General features: G+C 32.3%; 1 protein-coding gene and 1 pseudogene across 7 annotated transcripts; one reads left to right on the top strand and one right to left on the bottom strand.

Moving 5' to 3' along the window:
• Positions 1–2,852: 2,852 nt before the first annotated feature.
• LOC139783477 (uncharacterized) lies at positions 2,853–16,029 on the bottom strand (annotated as a pseudogene).
• On the top strand, positions 14,510–19,603 carry LOC139783476 (uncharacterized). Of its 7 annotated transcripts, none has more exons than XM_071722657.1 (8): positions 14,510–14,756; positions 14,848–14,920; positions 15,032–15,270; positions 15,392–15,616; positions 15,773–16,801; positions 17,375–17,520; positions 17,583–17,792; positions 17,975–19,603. In XM_071722657.1, exons 1-5 carry the CDS (start codon positions 14,715–14,717, stop codon positions 15,842–15,844), a joined length of 651 nt encoding a protein of 216 aa, XP_071578758.1. In that variant the 5' UTR covers positions 14,510–14,714; the 3' UTR covers positions 15,845–16,801; positions 17,375–17,520; positions 17,583–17,792; positions 17,975–19,603. The 7 variants fall into 7 exon arrangements, with proteins under 7 accessions (XP_071578758.1, XP_071578756.1, XP_071578753.1 ...); XM_071722655.1 differs by having other exon boundaries at positions 15,392–15,620; positions 17,610–17,792; XM_071722652.1 differs by having other exon boundaries at positions 15,392–15,620; positions 17,607–17,792.
• The last annotated feature ends 585 nt before the right edge of the window (positions 19,604–20,188 follow it).

Genomic DNA, 20,188 nt, shown 5'->3' with positions numbered 1-20,188 from the left:
CTATCGTTTAGCACGTTTACTCGGTGTAAACGTCGTCATCATTTTTATCGTCTTCTAGAATACAGAAAGCTAAAGCAATATTCCAATACGGCCGTGTGTGCAATACGGCCGTGTGTGCAATACGGCTGTGTGTGCAATACGGCTGTGTGTGCAACACGGCTGTGTGTGCAACACGGCCGTGTGTGCAATACGGCCGTGTGTGCAATACGGCCGTGTGTGCAATACGGCCGTGTGTGCAATACGGTCGTGTGTGCAACACGGCCGTGTGTGCAATACGGCCGTGTGTGCAATACGGCCGTGTGTGCAATACGGCACTAGAGTCAAGCTCAACAGGGTCTTCTTTCCCCGCTAATTTTTCCAAGCCCGTTACCTTGGCAGTGGTTTCGCTAGATAGTAGATAGGGACAGTGGGAATCTCGTTAATCCATTCATGCGCGTCACTAATTAGATGACGAGGCATTTGGCTACCTTAAGAGAGTCAATTGCCATCGCCGTGTGTGTAATACGGTCGTGTGTGCAATACGGTCGTGTGTGCAACACGACCGTGTGTGCAATACGGTCGTGTGTGCAACACGGCCGTGTGTGCAATACGGCCGTGTGTGCAATACGGCCGTGTGTGCAATACGGTCGTGTGTGCAACACGGCCGTGTGTGCAATACGGCTGTGTGTGCAATACGGCCGTGTGTGTAATACGGCCGTGTGTGCAATACAGTCGTGTGTGCAACACGGCCGTGTGTGCAATTACGGCCATGTGTGTAATACGGCCGTGTGTGCAATACAACCGTGTGTGCAATACGGCTGTGTGTGCAACACGGACTTGTGTGCAATACGGCCGTGTGTGTAATACGGCTGTGTGTGCAACACGGACTTGTGTGCAATACGGCCGTGTGTGTAATACGGCCGTGTGTGCAACACGGACTTGTGTGCAATACGGCCGTGTGTGCAATACGGCCGTGTGTGCAATACGGTCGTGTGTGCAACACGGCCGTGTGTGCAATACGGCTGTGTGTGCAATTACGGCCATGTGTGTAATACGGCCGTGTGTGCAATACAATCGTGTGTGCAATACGGCTGTGTGTGCAACACGGACTTGTGTGCAATACGGCCGTGTGTGTAATACGGCTGTGTGTGCAACACGGACTTGTGTGCAATACGGCCGTGTGTGTAATACGGCCGTGTGCGCAACACGGACGTGTGTGCAATACGGCCGTGTGTGCAACACGGACTTGTGTGCAATACGGCCGTGTGCGCAATGCGCTGTGTGCAATACGGTCGTGTGTGCAATAACAGCCATGTGTGCAATGCGCTGTGTGCAATACGGTCGTGTGTGCAATGCGCTGTGAGCAATACAGTCGTGTGTGCAATGCGCTGTGTGCAATACAGCCATGTGTGCAATGCGCTGTGTGCAATACGGTCGTGTGTGCAATGCGCTGTGAGCAATACGGTCGTGTGTGCAATGCGCTGTGTGCAATACAGCCATGTGTGCAATGCGCTGCGTGCAATACGCTGTGTGCAATACAGCCGTTTTTGCAATGCACTGTGTACAATACGGTCGTGTGTGCAATAACAGCCATGTGTGCAATGCGCTGTGTGCAATACGGTCGTGTGTGCAATGCGCTGTGTGCAAGATGATCGTGTAGACAAAGAAATATGTGCGCAATAATGCCTGTAGGCAATCGCTCTGTAGGCAAATTGAAATGTGTGCTATCGGGATTGTGTGCAATAAGTGTGTGCAATCGAACCTGTAGGCAATCGTTTTGTAGACAAACGGGACCCTCCCGTTTGAACTAGTTGTTTAAATATGCACGGTAGTTATTATTGTATGATTAAAGAAAGGAAAGTTAGTAGTATTAGGCTTATAAGAATATTGTTTTAGATGCATTTTCATAGAAATTATACTCGTGTTTTCAGTAAGATTCTATAAATCCTTCTTATACCGGCCAATGCATTATCTGCGCACGGAGTATGTGTTCCAGGCATTAGATAAGATTCTCGAGTGTTTACAAATATTGTATGTGCTGTAGACAAAGTTAAATGTTTGCATATGTCAGTAAATTCACATTGTATAACATTTACTGTAATTAATATATAATTAATTATTTTATTGCCACCGTTAGATTTTATAAATGTCTTATAATTATAATGTTTTATAAATATAAAGATTTCTTTTAACATATGTATAAAATAATTTATTGTAAATCAATAAAAAATTATATGCTTTTTATAATTTAATGCTTTTAATTTTTCCTAAAAAAAAATATATTTTAGTATTTATTAATGGCTACGTAACAAGGCTTGCTGCAATTTGGCGTCAAGCTGTGTCATCAAGATTTGCTCTGTATTTGGTGCCAATTTGCTGTTAAGTATTGTTCTCAAATCTTGTTTGATATTTGATATCAATTTGGCGTCAAGTTTTTTCGTCAAGGTTTGCTCGCAATTTGGCACAAATTTGCTGTCGAGCTTTTGTTGGCAAGCCTTGTTTACAATATGGCGCAAATTTGCCGTTGAACTTTTGCTGCCCTGTTCTGCTCGATATTTGGCGTCAATTTGGTGTCAAGTCATGTACACAAGCTTTGCTAGCAAAACACAAGAGTATTGCAGACACAGATCGCACCGGATTTGTCGACAAGTTTTGCGCGTATTTGGTGTCAAATTGGTTACAATTTGCTGACAAATTGTTTACTGGGTAGAACATAAAACTCAAAGTGACATCATAATGACATCACTTAAAAGTCATTTCGGAAAAAATCATAATGACCTCATTCGATACATTTTTAGCGATGTTTTGGTGACTTATTTTTGATATCATATTGATTTCAATATGACTTTCAGAAAGAAGAATATTACGCAAAATTAAATGGTAGAAACTTTATTTCATTATAAATTATTGTTATAAAAGTAATAAACTTCATTGCACAAATGGCACTTTCCCAAGAAGAACAGAAAGTGAAATTAATATTATTTTGATTGTTCTATTTTCCTTGGATTTACATCTAATGCTAAAAAATAAACTTGTTATATTAATATCTATTATTAAAAACAAATGTTAATCAAATATTAATCAAAAATTTTTTTATAAATAAAAAAGAAACAAAAATAAAATTTTTTATAAAGTAACATCTCTTGACGTTACAGTAAATATAAAGCTTATAATATAGAAATGTATAACACATAAATATATAATACGGAAACCGGAAAAAAGACGGAAAATCTATAAAACGAATTTGCACGACTAGATTTTCCTCTGATTACTTGTGTGGAACCAACGTGACATTTTCTTCTCCGCCTGTACCAAATTACTATCAGGGAATACCTTTAAAACAGCATCTATATATACAAAATAAAGATCAGTGTGTTTACTTGAAAATAAGAAATATTGTTTGTAAAGTGCTAAATTAAAACTTACAAATAATTGCTTCATGAAGCTTCGTATTTTGGAACTTGAGCTTCACTGAACCTGACCCTGCATAATTTATCATTTGAGCTAAAGAATTTGTAATAACTTTTGGCAGAATACGGCCGACAGCTGTATATTCGTCGGTCCGTTCATCAACTTTCATTAATTTACCAAAATAATCTATCTGAAAAAGAAGAGAATTTTAACTGTAGATAATACAAACTGTATACATATTCGATTATTGAATAATTGATTATTGATAGATGAAACTTTTCTTCATTATACTTAAAAAAAAATATAAAAAAACTTAATACTGTCACAATTGTATTATAAACTATGTACAATTGTATTATAACTATTATCATATGCATTCAATGTCGTTTCTGTAGGTGAACAAATATCCAAAAGCCAAAAATTTCTTTATTGAGATATAGAAATTTTTTTATAACTTATTTGTAAATATATAAGATGCAATAAGTAATGGTATATTACTATAAGTAATATTACATATAAGATACAGTAATAAAACATATAAGGCAATAAGTAAACGGCAATAACTAAACTAAAATATAAAATATAGTTTATATTATAATATAATAAAAATAATCTACGAAAATGAAATAAGATGTACTTATTAAGTTCAACTTGCAAACCAACTATGACTACTACAATATGAATAAAACTATACTTACTACAAGGTAAAAATTATCATCAGATATAAGAAACTTTTGAAATTCTTCAAAGGCATTTTCATCATTTAAGGGGAGTGCAGGAAGTCCTTTCGGTTTCATTACTTTTTCTTCTTCTGGAGCTAACTTGCGATAAATCCTATGAAGCATTAGATTTCCATATTCAACTTTTCCATTCAATTCCTCTTGTCTATCCACCAAAATTTGAAGGACAGCAGCGACATTAATATCTGAAATAAAGTAATAATATAATGATGTCAAAGTCAAGTAAAAATCAGTAAAAAAAGAGGGAGGTTGGGGAGATTAACGTTTTTATAAAAAATGACACACACAAAACATATGTGTATATTATATATAGTTAACAAATAGAAAATAGAATTTAATCAAGAAGCAACCAACAACTTACCTAATTGCATATGCATATTTTTCATTAATGATGACAAAGAAGCTGAAACATATAGTTAAAAGATCAGTTAAATATAATAAAATATATATCAGTACATATAATTGTGGAAATAAACTTAATACAAAATCAGTAGAAAATTTGTTATAACCTGAAAATAATACATAATCTTACACTTATGACTTGGCTGAGGAGTCACAGATTGACAGGATGTAGAAGTATCTTTTTTTGTAGAGGCTTCTTTAACAGAGATTGTTCTTTCGAAAGACGAGGAGATCGTTTCATGTATTGGTGATTTATTTCCTACAAGTAGAGCATTGAAACACGATGGATTGTTATACACTGCAAGAAATCAAATAGAAGCCAATATTTTATGAAAGTATGAAACTCATACGAAACTGCATGAGAAACTGTAAGATTAGTAATAAATACATGACTGCGCTATTTAAGCATTGATTATATCATGCATGTAAGCTGAAAAACTAACTAAACAATACAACATAAATACATACAATTTGAGCAGGATTGGGAAGTTGCAACTTTTGTGAATAAAGTTTTAACTACAGAAGAAACCTTACCCACAAATACAGATAAAGAACTTTGACATTGAATTTCAGAAAGAAAAATTTAATTCTTTATAAAACGGTGCTAATAAATAATCATATAAGTTAATATTTTCATCCTTACCTTTCTTGACAGATGAAGTAATTTCAGAGGATTCATTGCGATTATAATTGCCTATAGGCGTAGTCTTTGGGGGTGTTAGAAATATGCATTTCCATATCCGCTGGAAAAAAAGTAAAATGAAAATTGTAATGTATACAATAAAATATGTGAAAACTAAAATAGCTTTTTAAAATAAAGAAAGAAATGTAAAATTTGCCTTTTCAAGAAAAATTTGAAGCTTTACTTTGAACACTATGTGTTAACTTATTTTCTCTTCAGCATCATAAAAATATAGATTAAGAAGTAAAACATTGCCATTTTATAAAATATGAGATTGTAAGATACACAAGTTGCGTAAAATTGAACTTACTATCATTGAAGAGAGATTTCACTGTTGAGTTTTCATCATCCTCAACGCAAGTATCTTGCGATACGGAAGCTGAAGACTGTGATGATGCATTACATGATTCAGTATACGAGGGCGGAGGAAGAACTGTACGTTTTACTGTTATGGACTTCTTTAATCGACAAAGGGAAGAAAATTGATTTTTATTTTTCAAAAGTGTCTTTACTTTTGCCTTGATATTATCTGCTGTTGAAATTTCTTCATCACTGCTATCATCAGAGGGATATTTCAGTTTCTTTGATTTCTTTGGAACAGGATCATCAACCTGCTCAGAGTTATCATACTCTGCATATCTTACAGGCTTGCGTTTTTTTCTACCCTTCTCTATATCAGTTTCTCCAGCAGCTGTATCAATTGCACTGTCTTCTTCAGCTTTAATACTGGCCTTACGTGCTTTTGCATAAGTATCTAAAATAAAAGGCGTAATTCACTATGATGAAAACATACTAATTAACAACCAAGTTTATTTTAACGGAATAAAATCAAGTAATCACATTTAAATTCTGTAGGTTTGAAATTAACTGTTCATTAACATATTTGGAAAAATAATATTTTTGGTGCACCCAATGCTTTAATTGAACACGTTGATGTACTTTGAATTAGAAGATATATGTATATGTGTACGCGCGCGCGTAGGGGAGACCGGGGCTAGACCGCTAACGGGGTAAATCCGCCAAATCAAATATCTCGGAACCTGTATATTGTGCGAACTCGCTATTAACATTGTAAACGCTGCTTATGGTACCCATGTGACCAACGGAGTTTCGGCAGGTTACCTGCCGTGTTATGATTTTTACGGAGGCAAACGTGTTTTCGTGGTGAAAAGTGAAATTTTCTGCGCGTGGACATTTTGTAATATCTGCAATAATATTTGCTCTCCAAATCTCGAGGTACGTGATTATAAATGCATGCTGATTATAAAGAGTAATGCATGCTGAACACGAATCCAGTGTAGATATCTAATATTTCATGGGCGATCAAACCTGAAACTGATTTATCCCGGGGGGGTGGCGGTTCAACCCCGGCATTTTTGAGATTTCAATTTTTGCACCGTTGTCGTTTTTGCTCTATACCGGTTAAACAAAGCGACGTAGATAAAAATTTCCTGTATAAATTTTGTAGCTAAAGGTTCACTCTTTACAGTGGTATACCACTTTTAACTACAATTATTTATTTTGTTGTTAAAAATCGGCACCGAAAAAAAACTAACGGTCTAGCCCCGGTCTCCCCTATTTAATTTTTAGTTCATTTAATTGTAAATATATTCATCTTTATTCACATGATTTATTATACTCGTTTATATAATGTTTCATTATTCATATAATGTTATTATCGTTAAATAAGGGATAAATTACCTTTAACTGCGAATTTTGAAGGGCAGTAAACAGTCCCATAAGGAGCGCCAATAAGTCCTGCTATTGACGAAACTGCCACAATATGACCGTGATTTTTTTCGATCATACTTGGTAAGAATGCTTTCAATGTCTGAAAGAAATATCCCTTTATGAACAGTGGTTTGAGAACTTAATTATATGTATACTCGTCCAAATCGTACGGTACGTTCCGATTACGAGCAGCAAGCTTGTATTTGTATGTATTTGTTTTATAAAAATAAAATGATAGCAGTTGCGTTAATGGTAATTTTCTATATCTCGTAGCTTCGGCATATATATGTTTCAGAGAGATATACAATTAATACTTACCCAAAAATGCGCTGTCGCATTGACGTTTATGACCCGTTCAATTTCATCGAGACTGTGATTCAGGAATGATTTAATAACCCCTATGCCGGCGTTGTTGACCAAGATAGTAACGTCACCTACTTCTTTCTTTACTTTCTCGGCTACCCGGAAGACTTCTTCCCTATCTGCTACATTACATCTGTAAAATGCGACCAAATTTTAATTAGTATTGATAATTTAACAGGCGTTTACACATATTCGTACACGTGTAAATTTTATCGGAGTAGCTTTTTCACTCCATCGAGTCTTGTAAAAAAATCGCTGCAATTTTTCCGATACGCATATACAGAGTCTCTTCCCATTTTTTTTATTACGCTCATAGTTTCATTGTTTAGTTCGTCGTTTATATCCCAGCATCACTAGTGATATGCTGGGACATAAATGAAAAAACAAACAACGAATTAATGACATTAAAAGAATGGGAAGAGACTCTTCTGTATATACATTTGTATATACAGACTCATCTGTACATATCATCTCGCCAGGTACCTAAGTCGTCTACAGACGATTCCGAGTCTCGACATCGAACTCGCGAAACTCATGTTCGACCGTTAGACGCCGTGCCGTCGTAAGCGGTGAGATCCCGACGACGGGCAGAGGCGCCGTACGGCAAACCGGGCTCGTGCGACGACCGGCCCGCGAGGACCGGCCGCCTAGTAGTGTGTCACATTGTTTTGAGCCTTTCGACTCACGAGACTCCTAGAGATATCATTGCCACCTTTGACTAGAGAGGATACGGCCTTAGAGGCGTTCAGGCATAATCCCACGGATGGTAGCTTCGCACCACCGGCCGCTCGACCGAGTGCGTGAACCAAATGTCCGAACCTGCGGTTCCTCTCGTACTGTATGTACAGATGAGTCTCTTCCCATTCTTTTAATGTCATTAATTCGTTGTTTGTTTTTTCATTTATGTCCCAGCATATCACTAGTGATGCTGGGATATAAACGACGAACTAAACAATGAAACTATGAGAGTAATCAAAAAAATGGGAAAAGACCCAGTGTATGCGTATCGGTAAATTGCAGCGATTTTTTTACAAGACTCGATGGAGTGAGAAAAAGCTACTCCGATAAAATTTACACGTGTACGAATATGTGTAAACGCCTGTTAAATTATCAATACTAATTAAAATTTGGTCGCATTTTACAGATGTAACAGCTGTTGCTCCTAACGATGCATAGCCAATCGCTAATTCCTTTCCGATACCGTGACCTGCACCTGTTATCTGTGATAATATATAATATATAAAATATAATTTAAAATATAATTATAATTGTCAAATTATAATTATGAAATTACAATTTACAAACTTTTAAAGTTCAAAATATCATTGATATTTAAATTTTCTTGTTGAATTGTATGCATTAAAGAACGAATTTACTTAATAAAATATGAAAACGAATATGTCATCAAATAAAGAATCTCAGCTCAGAGTCTAATTGTAAAATAAGTATTTTTTTATTTGCTCTCTCTCACACACACACACACACACACACACACGCAATGTAATTTCAGATAACACTTGTTTACACTAACAAAAGAAGAAAATTAGGAATTTGTACATTGCTTTCTCACCATTTTTAAGAGCTTTGTGAGCGAAATAAAATTTTGATGAAACAATGTGTAAATTCTTAATTTATTTGTATGTTTTTTTATATATACATAGTGCCCATATTAAAAATTTCATACGCACCAAAACAATTTCGCCAGCTACACTCTTTTTTTTCGTTGGAACGATTAATCTGTACACGTCTTCACAAATATAATATATAACTTTTAAAATAAGAAATAATATCTCTGCTAGAAGAAGCAACATATTGTACGTTTTTATCATGATTGTCTGAAAAAGAAAATTTTTTAATAAGAACATTTAGTATCGGTTGATATAAAAATGTGTGTTAATTACATTATCTTTTTTTCATCGGATGATATATTTTCAATTATAAACTTGTAGTTATGTAATTATGTATTTTAATTATTGTTAATGCTTTAGAATATTATTTGTATATTATATGAGACAGTTAAAACAAAAGAGGCTAACAAGTAAAATTTAGTGAAGATGATCTTCGATTTTTACACATTGAAACTTCTTTTGGAAAAGTTTTATAAATTTTAATGAATTTAAAAAATTGTACAGAAATAAAGAAGATAGATAGATAGATGGATAGATAAAGAGAATTTGATATATTTTTATGTAAAATTATTTCTACGAAAGGTGTAAATTTTGCGAATAATTATGTAACATTATCGGGAGGAAAGTTTTTTTTATAATTTCCTTTTATGAGGAAATAGCAAGCTTTTGTTTCTCTCTTGAAAAGGGATATAGTTAATTTATTATTTTTATTTGTTACAAAAAACTGAGTTTATTATACAGTGTAAGTACGAAAGAATTATTACAAGTACCAAAGGAATAGAATTTGTTTTGTATACCTGATCGTCGTTACTGTTCATAATGCGATGTTAAATCTCTTTTCAATCTCTAGCTGTTTCTCTGACGAAGAGTCAATGGTAACTGTCTGCATCAGAAAACAAGCATTACCTTTTTCATGCTTATTATCGAATAGAATGAATAAAATAATTTATTATTTTAGTTTACATTGTCATCAAGGGAGCTTCTTGTCGAATGAAGAATAAAGTAGAGGTAAAAAAAGATCATTCGCGACCGTCACAATATTGTATGAATCAATGTTATTTTTATGTTGTAAAAGTAATATTTTTATTTTATTTTGATGTTAAACAGAATGCGATCTTTATATTACACGGACGTGTCCCCGGGAAAAAATGTTTATATAAAATTTTATCTAATTATACCATATTATATATAATTATATATATATTATATATAATTATATATAATAAGATCTATTTATGTATTCATTTATATGCAATTATATCAAAATATTTATAACTCCATATCAAATTATGCAACATTATATTACAATTCTTTTCTGAGTAAATAATTATATATAATTATATCAAGATATGTATAATTCCATATCGAATTATACAATATTATATTAAAACTCTTTTTTGAATAAATATTTATATGTAATTATATCAAAATATTTATAACTCTATATCAAATTATGTAAAGTTATATCAAAAGTCTTTTTCGAGTAAATAATTATATGTAATTATATCAAAATATTTATAACTCCATATCAAATTATGCAAAGTAATATTAAAATTTTTTTTCAAGTTGAGATACATCAAATTATATACAAACTTATATATAATTGCGCCAAATTAGATATAATTATATATATATATTTATATTTTAATGTTTGATTGAAATAATAAATAATAAATTCGCGTAAAAATACCATTTTTCTAGTAAGAATAATGTATAATTTTATTTTCATATGTATGTGTGTGTACACATATATTTTATTGTTCACATAATAGAATTTACAACTTTATTAATGGTTTTAATGTCCATTAATTTTAATATGAGATATTGATCATCTATTTCAACAGGCAATATATACTTTACTTGCTTCCGTAATTCTTCATGATAGAATATTTTAGTATGAATAATTTTAAATCTCCGCAAAACAATGTACATAACATAATTATTAGCTTTTATAAAAAATCTTATCATGCCATATATTGCAGAATCAGAAGAATTGTTTGTTATTTGTACTGTATAACTATTAGTTTTATTGTGTCTAGAACAAATTTCAGAAGTAAATGTCTCATTTTTTATGTTTGCTCTGCCATAAATAAGAAAATCCCCAGCCAATACTTGACTTAAGAAGTTTTTGTCTTGCTCTGTCAATAGCAAATCTGAAATATTTTTATCTAAATACTCAACAAATTTTTTTTCTTTATGAAGAATAATTTTAGTCTTTAAAATAGTCACGCCGTAAAGTATAGATAAATTATTAATAATTTCTTGGCCTATATTCTTAGATGCGTGTGATAAACTCGCTATTATTCCATTATAATTTTCAAATGGAAATGCTGAAGTAGCCCATAAAGGACCCCAACGTTTAACGCAAATACCAAGATGTAATAACTGATGCACATTATATGTAAGTTGTCTATCATTATAAAGATCTGGAATTTGCTTCACAAATATTTTTAACATAAATTCTGCATCTTCAATATCAAGTAACGTTATATCGCGCTTTAGTAAAATAAATATAGACATAACAAGCAAAAGCCAATGTTGAAAATATTGTGTAGGCAAATAATTCTTTAAGGTAGGAACGGAATAATATAGAAGCCAATTGTAATATTCTGAAGCTTTATAAAAGTGTATTAAATTCAGACTTCTTGGTAATCGATTAAATGTATCTGGAAGTTTAATTTGTAGCAAATAATTATTCATTTTATTTAAATATTTTTTTAAACTCCAAGGTCCATCTTTTTGCAACCATGTATTTAAAATCTGTTTTACAGTTCCAAGTAACACAGAATGCATATATTCTGGAATTACACAAGTTCCAAGATCTAGAAACGGAAGTACAGAAATAATTGTTGGTCCTTTTACACCTGTAGCATTGGCAACATTTTCTCTAAATGCTATTTGGCTTTGTTCAATCATTCTTTCATTAGTTCTCAATGTACAGCCATTTTCTACAAAAGGATAGATACGAATAGTTTTTTTGCTTTCAATTCTCAAACATTCTTGTGTTTTAATTTCACAGATATTACAATCGTACTGCCCATTAAAATTGTATGTATTTAGTATTTGTGCTCTTGCAGGCGCATCAGCTATTATTAATGGTACAACAATGTTTGTATTATAAACCAATTTTATTTGAGGATGAAGCCAATTTATTCCATCTTGGAAACATTTATGTAATTTTAAACAAAAAGGATGTAAAAAAGTATTCATTACTGGTTTTTGATCATCGTACCATAATCCACCTATAATAATGAATTGTTCTCTCAGATATTGAGGTAATTCCATTATTTGAAACATTAGAGGCCAACAATTACTTTTTGAACTTTTTGACAAAGATAAGCCGTCAGTATTTAACATTAATGTGAGATCATATTCTCCTCTACTTTGTCGAAAGTTAACCCTTTTGTATTCGGATCTATCTGTTATATCAGAAATTTTAAATCCGTTATTTAAGTCATTTTTCTGAAACGTTTTTAATATTTTAGCTGAATTCCTATGTTCAAAAAGACACTTAATTTGTTCCATTATATCAATTTAAAAAAAAAAGAATTTTCGCTTATTGAACACAATTTGCACACTTCTGACGCAGTATTTACACCTTTATATAACATACATTTTTTACAATAGAAATGTTTAATAACAATAAAAGGAGGAACAATATTTTTAACATAAGAAAATAATTTATATAAAGTTTTTGGCATCAAATTTGGCTGGGGAAGCATATTATTTATGACTATTAGCATATCCTTTAAGTTAGATTTTGTCATCCTATGTTTGATATAAAGATTTATTAAATTGTAAACTGTTTCATCAACAGTTTGAGCACTATCATTAAATAAAACATTCTTATTATTACTATAAGAAGTGCAAAATGTACTTTCATTAAAATCTGTATGATGCTCATCATATAATGATTTACATACATCAATTGCATTATAATTTATATCATCTAACACCGCAGTATCATCTTCATAATCATGATTATGATCGACGAAATCATTTATAGATTCGTTTTCAGAATTAGATACCTCATCTATATAAATATGATCGCTACAACTTCTAGAGCTTAAATGATTATCTTCATGACTTGTATTCGAAGCTTGTGTAAAATTTTGTTTATTTATAGTCTCATTGCCACTTTCATGTATATCAGGAATTGATAGTGCAATTTTTTTATCCCATCGTTGACGGTTTCTAACAAAAATCTATTTGCATAAAAACATTTCTATTATATAATTTATAATGTTCATCTTTTAAACATTATATACAAAATATAAAAATAGTTTTTATACATACCGGAACATTTATATTTTCTTCCCACAGTTTATATCTTTTTCGTGGAAGTATATATTCACTGGCCATTTTGTCTAAATATATATAATTTCCTAAAAACGCATATGTTATTGTTTTGTGTGTTTTTATTATAAATTATAATTATAATTAAGCTATAATATTTATATAATTTAATTAGACTTAAGCTTTAAAATATTAATTAAAAAATATTAATTAAAAAATATTTTTAATTTTTCAATGCAGTATTATTTAGTATAAAGTTATTGATCGTCAATTATCTCAAACATTTAGTGTATAATATCGTTAATCGTATCGAATATATTTGGCCATTGAACGAGAGAGACATATACTGTACCGTTTACAATTGAAGTTTACTTCTGAAGCTCTCTATTAGCGTTTTTTAATGAAAAAACTTTTACTGTATGTACAAGTGCAACACTTGATGTGCACACTGAAAAAACGTTATAAATTAATAGCGCTGAATAATTTTTTGCATATACACTATTGTAATTTTTCTATTGTGCGGAAACCTAATCCAGACAGGAGACCAGTAATATGTATATAGAAATAAGATATATGCCACACGTAACAATCGAGAACCGTGTCGCGCAGAGCGTTCTGCGCAGCACGTGTACGTGGTCGGCGGTTCTCGATTGTGTGTGTGTGTGTGTGTGATCCACGGCTTACTTTTTCTCAACGTCCCTACCGCAAAGCAACTCAACGCGCGAAGTATATTGTAAAATATTCGATAACGGTACACCACGTGGTGAACTATCTCGAGTTTCTTATTAACATATTCCGTGCAACTGTTTGTTGAAAATGTTTATTTTGTATTGTGCTAGCGATAATTCCTACAGTTGTGTGGAAAATGAAAACGTTATTTTTAACGAAGAAAATATTAACAAAGGTGATGAAGTGATATTTACTTATAATAATAAACAATATATACTGGAAAAGTGATAGATTATTCAGGTAAAGTTAATTTAAATCTATATACGTCTGTTATGTAGAAATTATTATTCACTATTAGTCATTATTATATTATATTGTATACCAATTTCTAATAACTTTCTAAAAAACTATTACAGATAATAAATGTTACCTGGAAAAACAATTCGATAAGTTGAAATTGATGGAAAAAGTTTAAAAAAGTAAGGAATCAAATAAAACAGAAATGTCTCTTCGTAAAAGAAGGAACATAGAACCATCGCCGTCTTTATGCACATCATCAAAAATAGCTAATGCTAAAAGCAAAAATAATACTAAAAAGGTACGTTATAATTTAATATATTATATTGTTTATATTGTAATTTATAAATTGTTAATTGCAAAATTTTAGGTCTTAAAAAAAATACAGAGGACATCAAATTCTGTAGTTTTTGATGTATTGAATAAATGTAGTAATTCAAAACTACTTATAACAATGCCAGTGATAGCAATAATCATGCTAGTAATAGCACGATAGATTTATCGAGTTCAAGTACAATGATTGATGACTACAATACTTCACAAGATAATAAAAAAATGGTGATTTTTAAATAATACATACATTATTTTAATCAAAATATTATTTCTTATTACTTATAAATTAAATATGGTTTGTGTGAAATCTTTACAGGATCATAGTCCGACAAAGGAAGAATTGAAAAAAATGCTTTTTGAAACCAGAAAAGAGTTAAAAGAAAAATCTTGTGAGTTTGCTACGTGCTGAAATTTATATTATAATATAAATTATATAAATTACGTTAATATTATCAATATACAATGTATGTATAATAAGTTTATATTTCATATCTGTTTAGTGTTAAAGGAGATAGATAAAGATTCCTGTCAGTTAAATCCATCACAGAACATTAACAATCTCGAAATGGAAATAGAAAATAACTCAGATACGCAATCTGAAATTACAAATTCGGTTGATAATACTGTTGATGAGAATGTTGATAATAATATAGAAAATCTTGAGAACGATAGTGATATTGAAATAGAAGAATTTGAAGATACAGATACTCAGTTATATGGGAAGAACTTCGAGCTTAAGGTAAATATTCTAAATAGAGATTATTTATTGTAAATATTAATTTAATTTTCCAGATTCAATAATATTTCATAAATGTATAATCACACAGTAAATTATTAAACAGAAAAAAAATTGATTGCAGATGATACACTTGAAGAATAATTTCTATTGTAGAAATGCAATATATTATGCAGCTTTAGGGAATTGTCACAGATCATCACATATTGTTAGGAGACTGTTAACAGGAGTGTTTAAAAAAGAAGCATTAATTAACTGTACTCTGACTGGACAAACTCCTAGATCACAAGGAAAAAACCGGCAAAATGTTAAAGTCTCATGCTTACATCCTATTGCAATTAACGCAATAGTTGGTAAATAATATTTTTTTTATTATTATAATAATCTTAATCATAATAAATAAAAATTCTAATTTTGCAAACAATATTTGTTATAGATTCTAAAATTTTTAATTCTAAATTCTAAAATTATATATATATAACAGATATGTACATTGCATTTTCAGATTTTTCTCTTTATTACGGAATCAAACATGGTTGGACCACACAAACAAAGAAGGATTTACTTCGAACTATAACACAAAGGATTGGAGAAATAAAAAGAGAAGCAAGAAATGAATAATACTTACTTTAGTTTTTCTGCTTGTTCACAGTCTGCTTGATCACTCAACAATGAAAGCGCGCACTGGGCGGATGTGCTTTTATATTATGTTTCCCCACTCGAGTTAACGATTCGAGAAGGGACGGTGAAAGGCAAATAATAATGAAGACTTCTCGCGGTGATATGGCCGCAACGCCGTCATCGACTCGTCGAGCGAGCGAGAGAAGGGCTGTTACTGAATGAGTGAGTAGAGATAACGCGCACATAACAGTTTTTTTCATTCGCTCATATTTCTTGATCTGTAAAGTTATTATCTGAGCAGAAATTCTTGTTATTTATGCGTTTTCCTATACTTTAAACATTACGCTTTTGATTTACAAAAAGAAAAACTTTCTATTTTACGTTTCATAAAACGGCTTTTGTCCATGAATTTGGGCGCTGCGCAACCAGCGCAACAATGTTGCGACGAGTCGATGACGGCCTTGCGGCCGTGTCGTAAACACGTCCTCCAAGCCTCTTCGCGCGCGCGATCGACGTTATGCAACAGCCGAAATTCTTTGCAACATAGTGGAGGCAAATTAGGTTTTTATCTCGGAACCGGTTAAAACTACTCGAGCGAGTAGAGATAACGCGCACATAACAGTTTTTTTCATTCGCTCATATTTCTTGATCTGTAAGGTTATTATCTGAGCAGAAATTCTTGTTATTTATGCGTTTTCCTATCCTTTCTAAAAAAAGTCATGGAGACGCGAGAAGTTGTTGTTTGGAGTCGAATATCTCGCACGTAGTGTTGCCGCTTTTCCGCGTGCGTGATTGGCTGGCGCGCGGTCGAGATTGACGGCGCGATCGAGATTGCGGCGAGTTTGGCGAGTTTCGCGTGTGTAAATCGTGCGATGTGACGTGTGTGGCGTGTGTTCGCGTGGTGTTTTGCGAGGTTAGTAGGATTTTTTATTATATAATAAATATAATTCACTATTATATATAAATATTTATTGATAAAATATTGGTAAATAAATATATATAAATTATATTATACATTAATATCTTTTAACGCAATGACGTGTGCTCGCGTGGTGTCTCGCGAGGTTAGAATTTTATATAAATATACATGATATTATTAGTAAATAAATAAATATATATAAATTATATTTTACATATTAATAGGTGCTTTACATTTTTACATCAAAACTCAGATAAGTTCTCACTTGTGACGTCGTTCTAGCCTTTTTGGCAATTAATGAATAATAAAGACAGAATGACATCACAAGTGAGAATTATCTGAGTTTTGATGTAAATGGAAAGTAACTATTATCTTTTAACGTCATCTATAATGTTTCAATATTTATTGCTTGTTCGTACAAATCTAATCTAAGGTATACGTTACAGTAATTATAGATTTTTGATACAGACAGTAAATTATATTTATCTTTGTAATCATATATTTTATATATATAAGCAGATGTAATAATTACTGTTTTTGCATTATGTAAAATTTGCCTTATTTTAGATATACCGATGAATTTAATGTTCGAGAAGATCTGATGGGATTAGCTATTAGTGCTCATGGTGCAAATATTCAACAAGCGTGAAAAGTTGATGACATTACAAATATAGTTGGAAGAAAATTCATGCATATTTAAGATATATAGAGAGGTAATAATAAAAATTATTATCGCTTGTATTATTTCGAAATTGTTTTATAAAAGTTTATTAAGATTACGTAGAGATATTTTGGACAGCAGTGAAGATTGCGTTCGGGGCTTTACTGTCAAGAGGTGGTTATCAGAGAAGTAATTTAGGATATATGAGTGGCAGACAAAGTCATCTTCCAACCTAGCGTAGAGATCGCAGAGATGAATATCGTCGTACTACCGATGACGAAGACACTGTTTTAGACAGCCAAGATGTTTCAAGCATTGATAAAGGTAATAATAATAATACTTATTGATCACGCGCGTGTGTGTGTGCGTGCGTGCGCGTGTACACGTGCGCGTGTACACGTGTGCGTGTGTACGCGTGTGAAAGACGTGCTTGATCGGTAGGCTGACGCGCATATTTGTATATGTATATGAATACATTTAGAGTTAATCTATATACATTTGTTTAGGCAGTAATGCCGGCCCGTGCGACCAATCGACCATGAATAGCAAGGAAGGAACACCCGCGAACGACGTATCCATATCTAACAACAGTTCTCAGGGACCTAAAGGCCAAAGAGAACATCGGTCTCGTCCTCCTCATATGCAGCAGAGCAATAAGCCTAAAGAAACTCTGATTAATGGTACCAGTGATTAAGCAATTACGTTGCGTCGTCACCAATTGCCAATCGCTACTAACGTTGCTACGTTACACCTGATGAGAATTATTAACTCCCAGCACGTAACATGACGCATACCGACGCAAGGATTACACGATTATAGAACGCGTCATGATTAGTCTACACTCGTTGTTAAGACTGTTTGTTACCGACATAAGAATACGACAGTTATTTAAGAAATCGTCATTCTCCTTAAACACATTTAAGGACACATAATATTAATATCCATGCATGGTTTAGTTTAATGATGGTAATTACACTGTCATGTTTGATATACGGATATATTTATTGGGAGATAGAGGAGTAGCATTTGGTAAGAAGGATTTCCTGTTTGTGAAACTGTGCCTCATTTTTATACTAAGCTCTCCTAACTTATGTGGATGTATCGTATGGTACACCTTGGTCACTTGTTAACGTTTAACGATCCAATATTAGGTTGGATAACGCGCGGTTTGTACGTCAATTATCGCTCTGGATAGATTTTTCATCTAGATATGTCGCTCAGTACTTACACAATATATACAATTTGGTATTCGTAGTGTGATGTTCTGGTATCGAGTTTATTTAATTTAGCTTGATAGTGTCTTAATCCGATGGGCAAATTATTCAACATACTTTTCACGAATGTTCCGTATTGAGGTAAAATATGTATTGTTGCTTTGATACTTTATCACTTTATTACTCGACCCAATAATCTCGTCGATTACTTTGATACGCGCTATCGGAGGTGATTATGAAAACCGAAAAATGAATGTGACATAACTAAGATGTAACTCGATGCGGTACAAGGAAAATGGATTTCTGTTATTATTTAATCGTAACAATGGTAGGCGGCAGCTTCAAGAAATTCTGGTTCAAAGGTGTTCCCAATGATGTTCCTTTCTATTTACTTGAGAAAATTGAGTTTTGATTTACGATTATTAGTAGAGTTATTTAACAACACTAGATTTTTACGTTTCAAAGCTGTGTTGATTAATAACATTATGATGATGACGAAAATGACTTGTTTGAATTTAACACGGTCAGATGTGCACAAGGAATCGATTTTTATTTCCTGAATACACTTTTCACGTAATTAAGCGTCTTTTCTTTCTTTTTTTTCTCTTTTTTTTCCTTTTCTTTTAATTATTATATATATATTTTTTTACTTTTACTACAGTCTAAGCATACACTATATCAAACTTTAGAATTCGATATCGAGTTTTTTTCTGCATTGTTTCGTATGATTTAAAAAGAAAGTAAACGTATACTTAGTAATACCAATGTATGATGTACCAGAGAGAAAGAATGATACATGTTTTATGATATCTAGCTAAAGTACAGACTTAGCGCATACCTTTATTACTATAATAATACTTAGTGGAAATGTGGATGTCTGAACAAATAAACTAGCTTTACTATACTAAGCTATAAAATAGATATGATCAATTGTTTTAAATTGATTATCAACATTTATTAAAAATCAGTTATCAATTTAAAACAGTTGTTTCTTCTGTCGGATATGATAATAACTAATAGGACGTATCTCATGAATTTTGCAAAAACACATGGCGGTTGATGCAATATATCGACACCTAACAAAATAGCTGTCATTTTATCTGAATATTCTTATGGTAGCCAAAAAACTGAGATATTCTCTAACTTGCTTGTTTCCGATATATTTGTATTGATTGTAATTTGATCATAATTTAAAAATAAATCATTTCTGTACGTAAACTGGCAATTAGTACAATAAACCTTGAATTTCCTTTAATATAAACGATGCGATATATGAATACGATTATGAGCTTATTTTGATCAAACTTAAGGCCATTGCACGTAACAAAGATTCAGCCATAATCGTAAGGTCGTAAAAAAATAAACCAATCATAATCGATTATTCTCCTTGCGTTTGAAGAATAATCGAGTGTGATTGGTCTATTTTCTTATGGCCTTACAATTATGACTAATGGCTTCTGCCCACAGGACGCGGAAACGCTTGCTGCGCAGCAAGGAGCGACGCGG

Source organism: Temnothorax nylanderi, unplaced genomic scaffold (genome assembly GCF_030848795.1).
Source record: "Temnothorax nylanderi isolate EJ_2023f unplaced genomic scaffold, tnyl_v1.0 TNYL_tig0504_pilon, whole genome shotgun sequence".
Lineage (NCBI taxonomy): Eukaryota > Metazoa > Arthropoda > Insecta > Hymenoptera > Formicidae > Temnothorax > Temnothorax nylanderi.
Note: the sequence above shows the minus strand (reverse complement) of the source record. Positions and strands in the feature narration are given on the sequence as shown.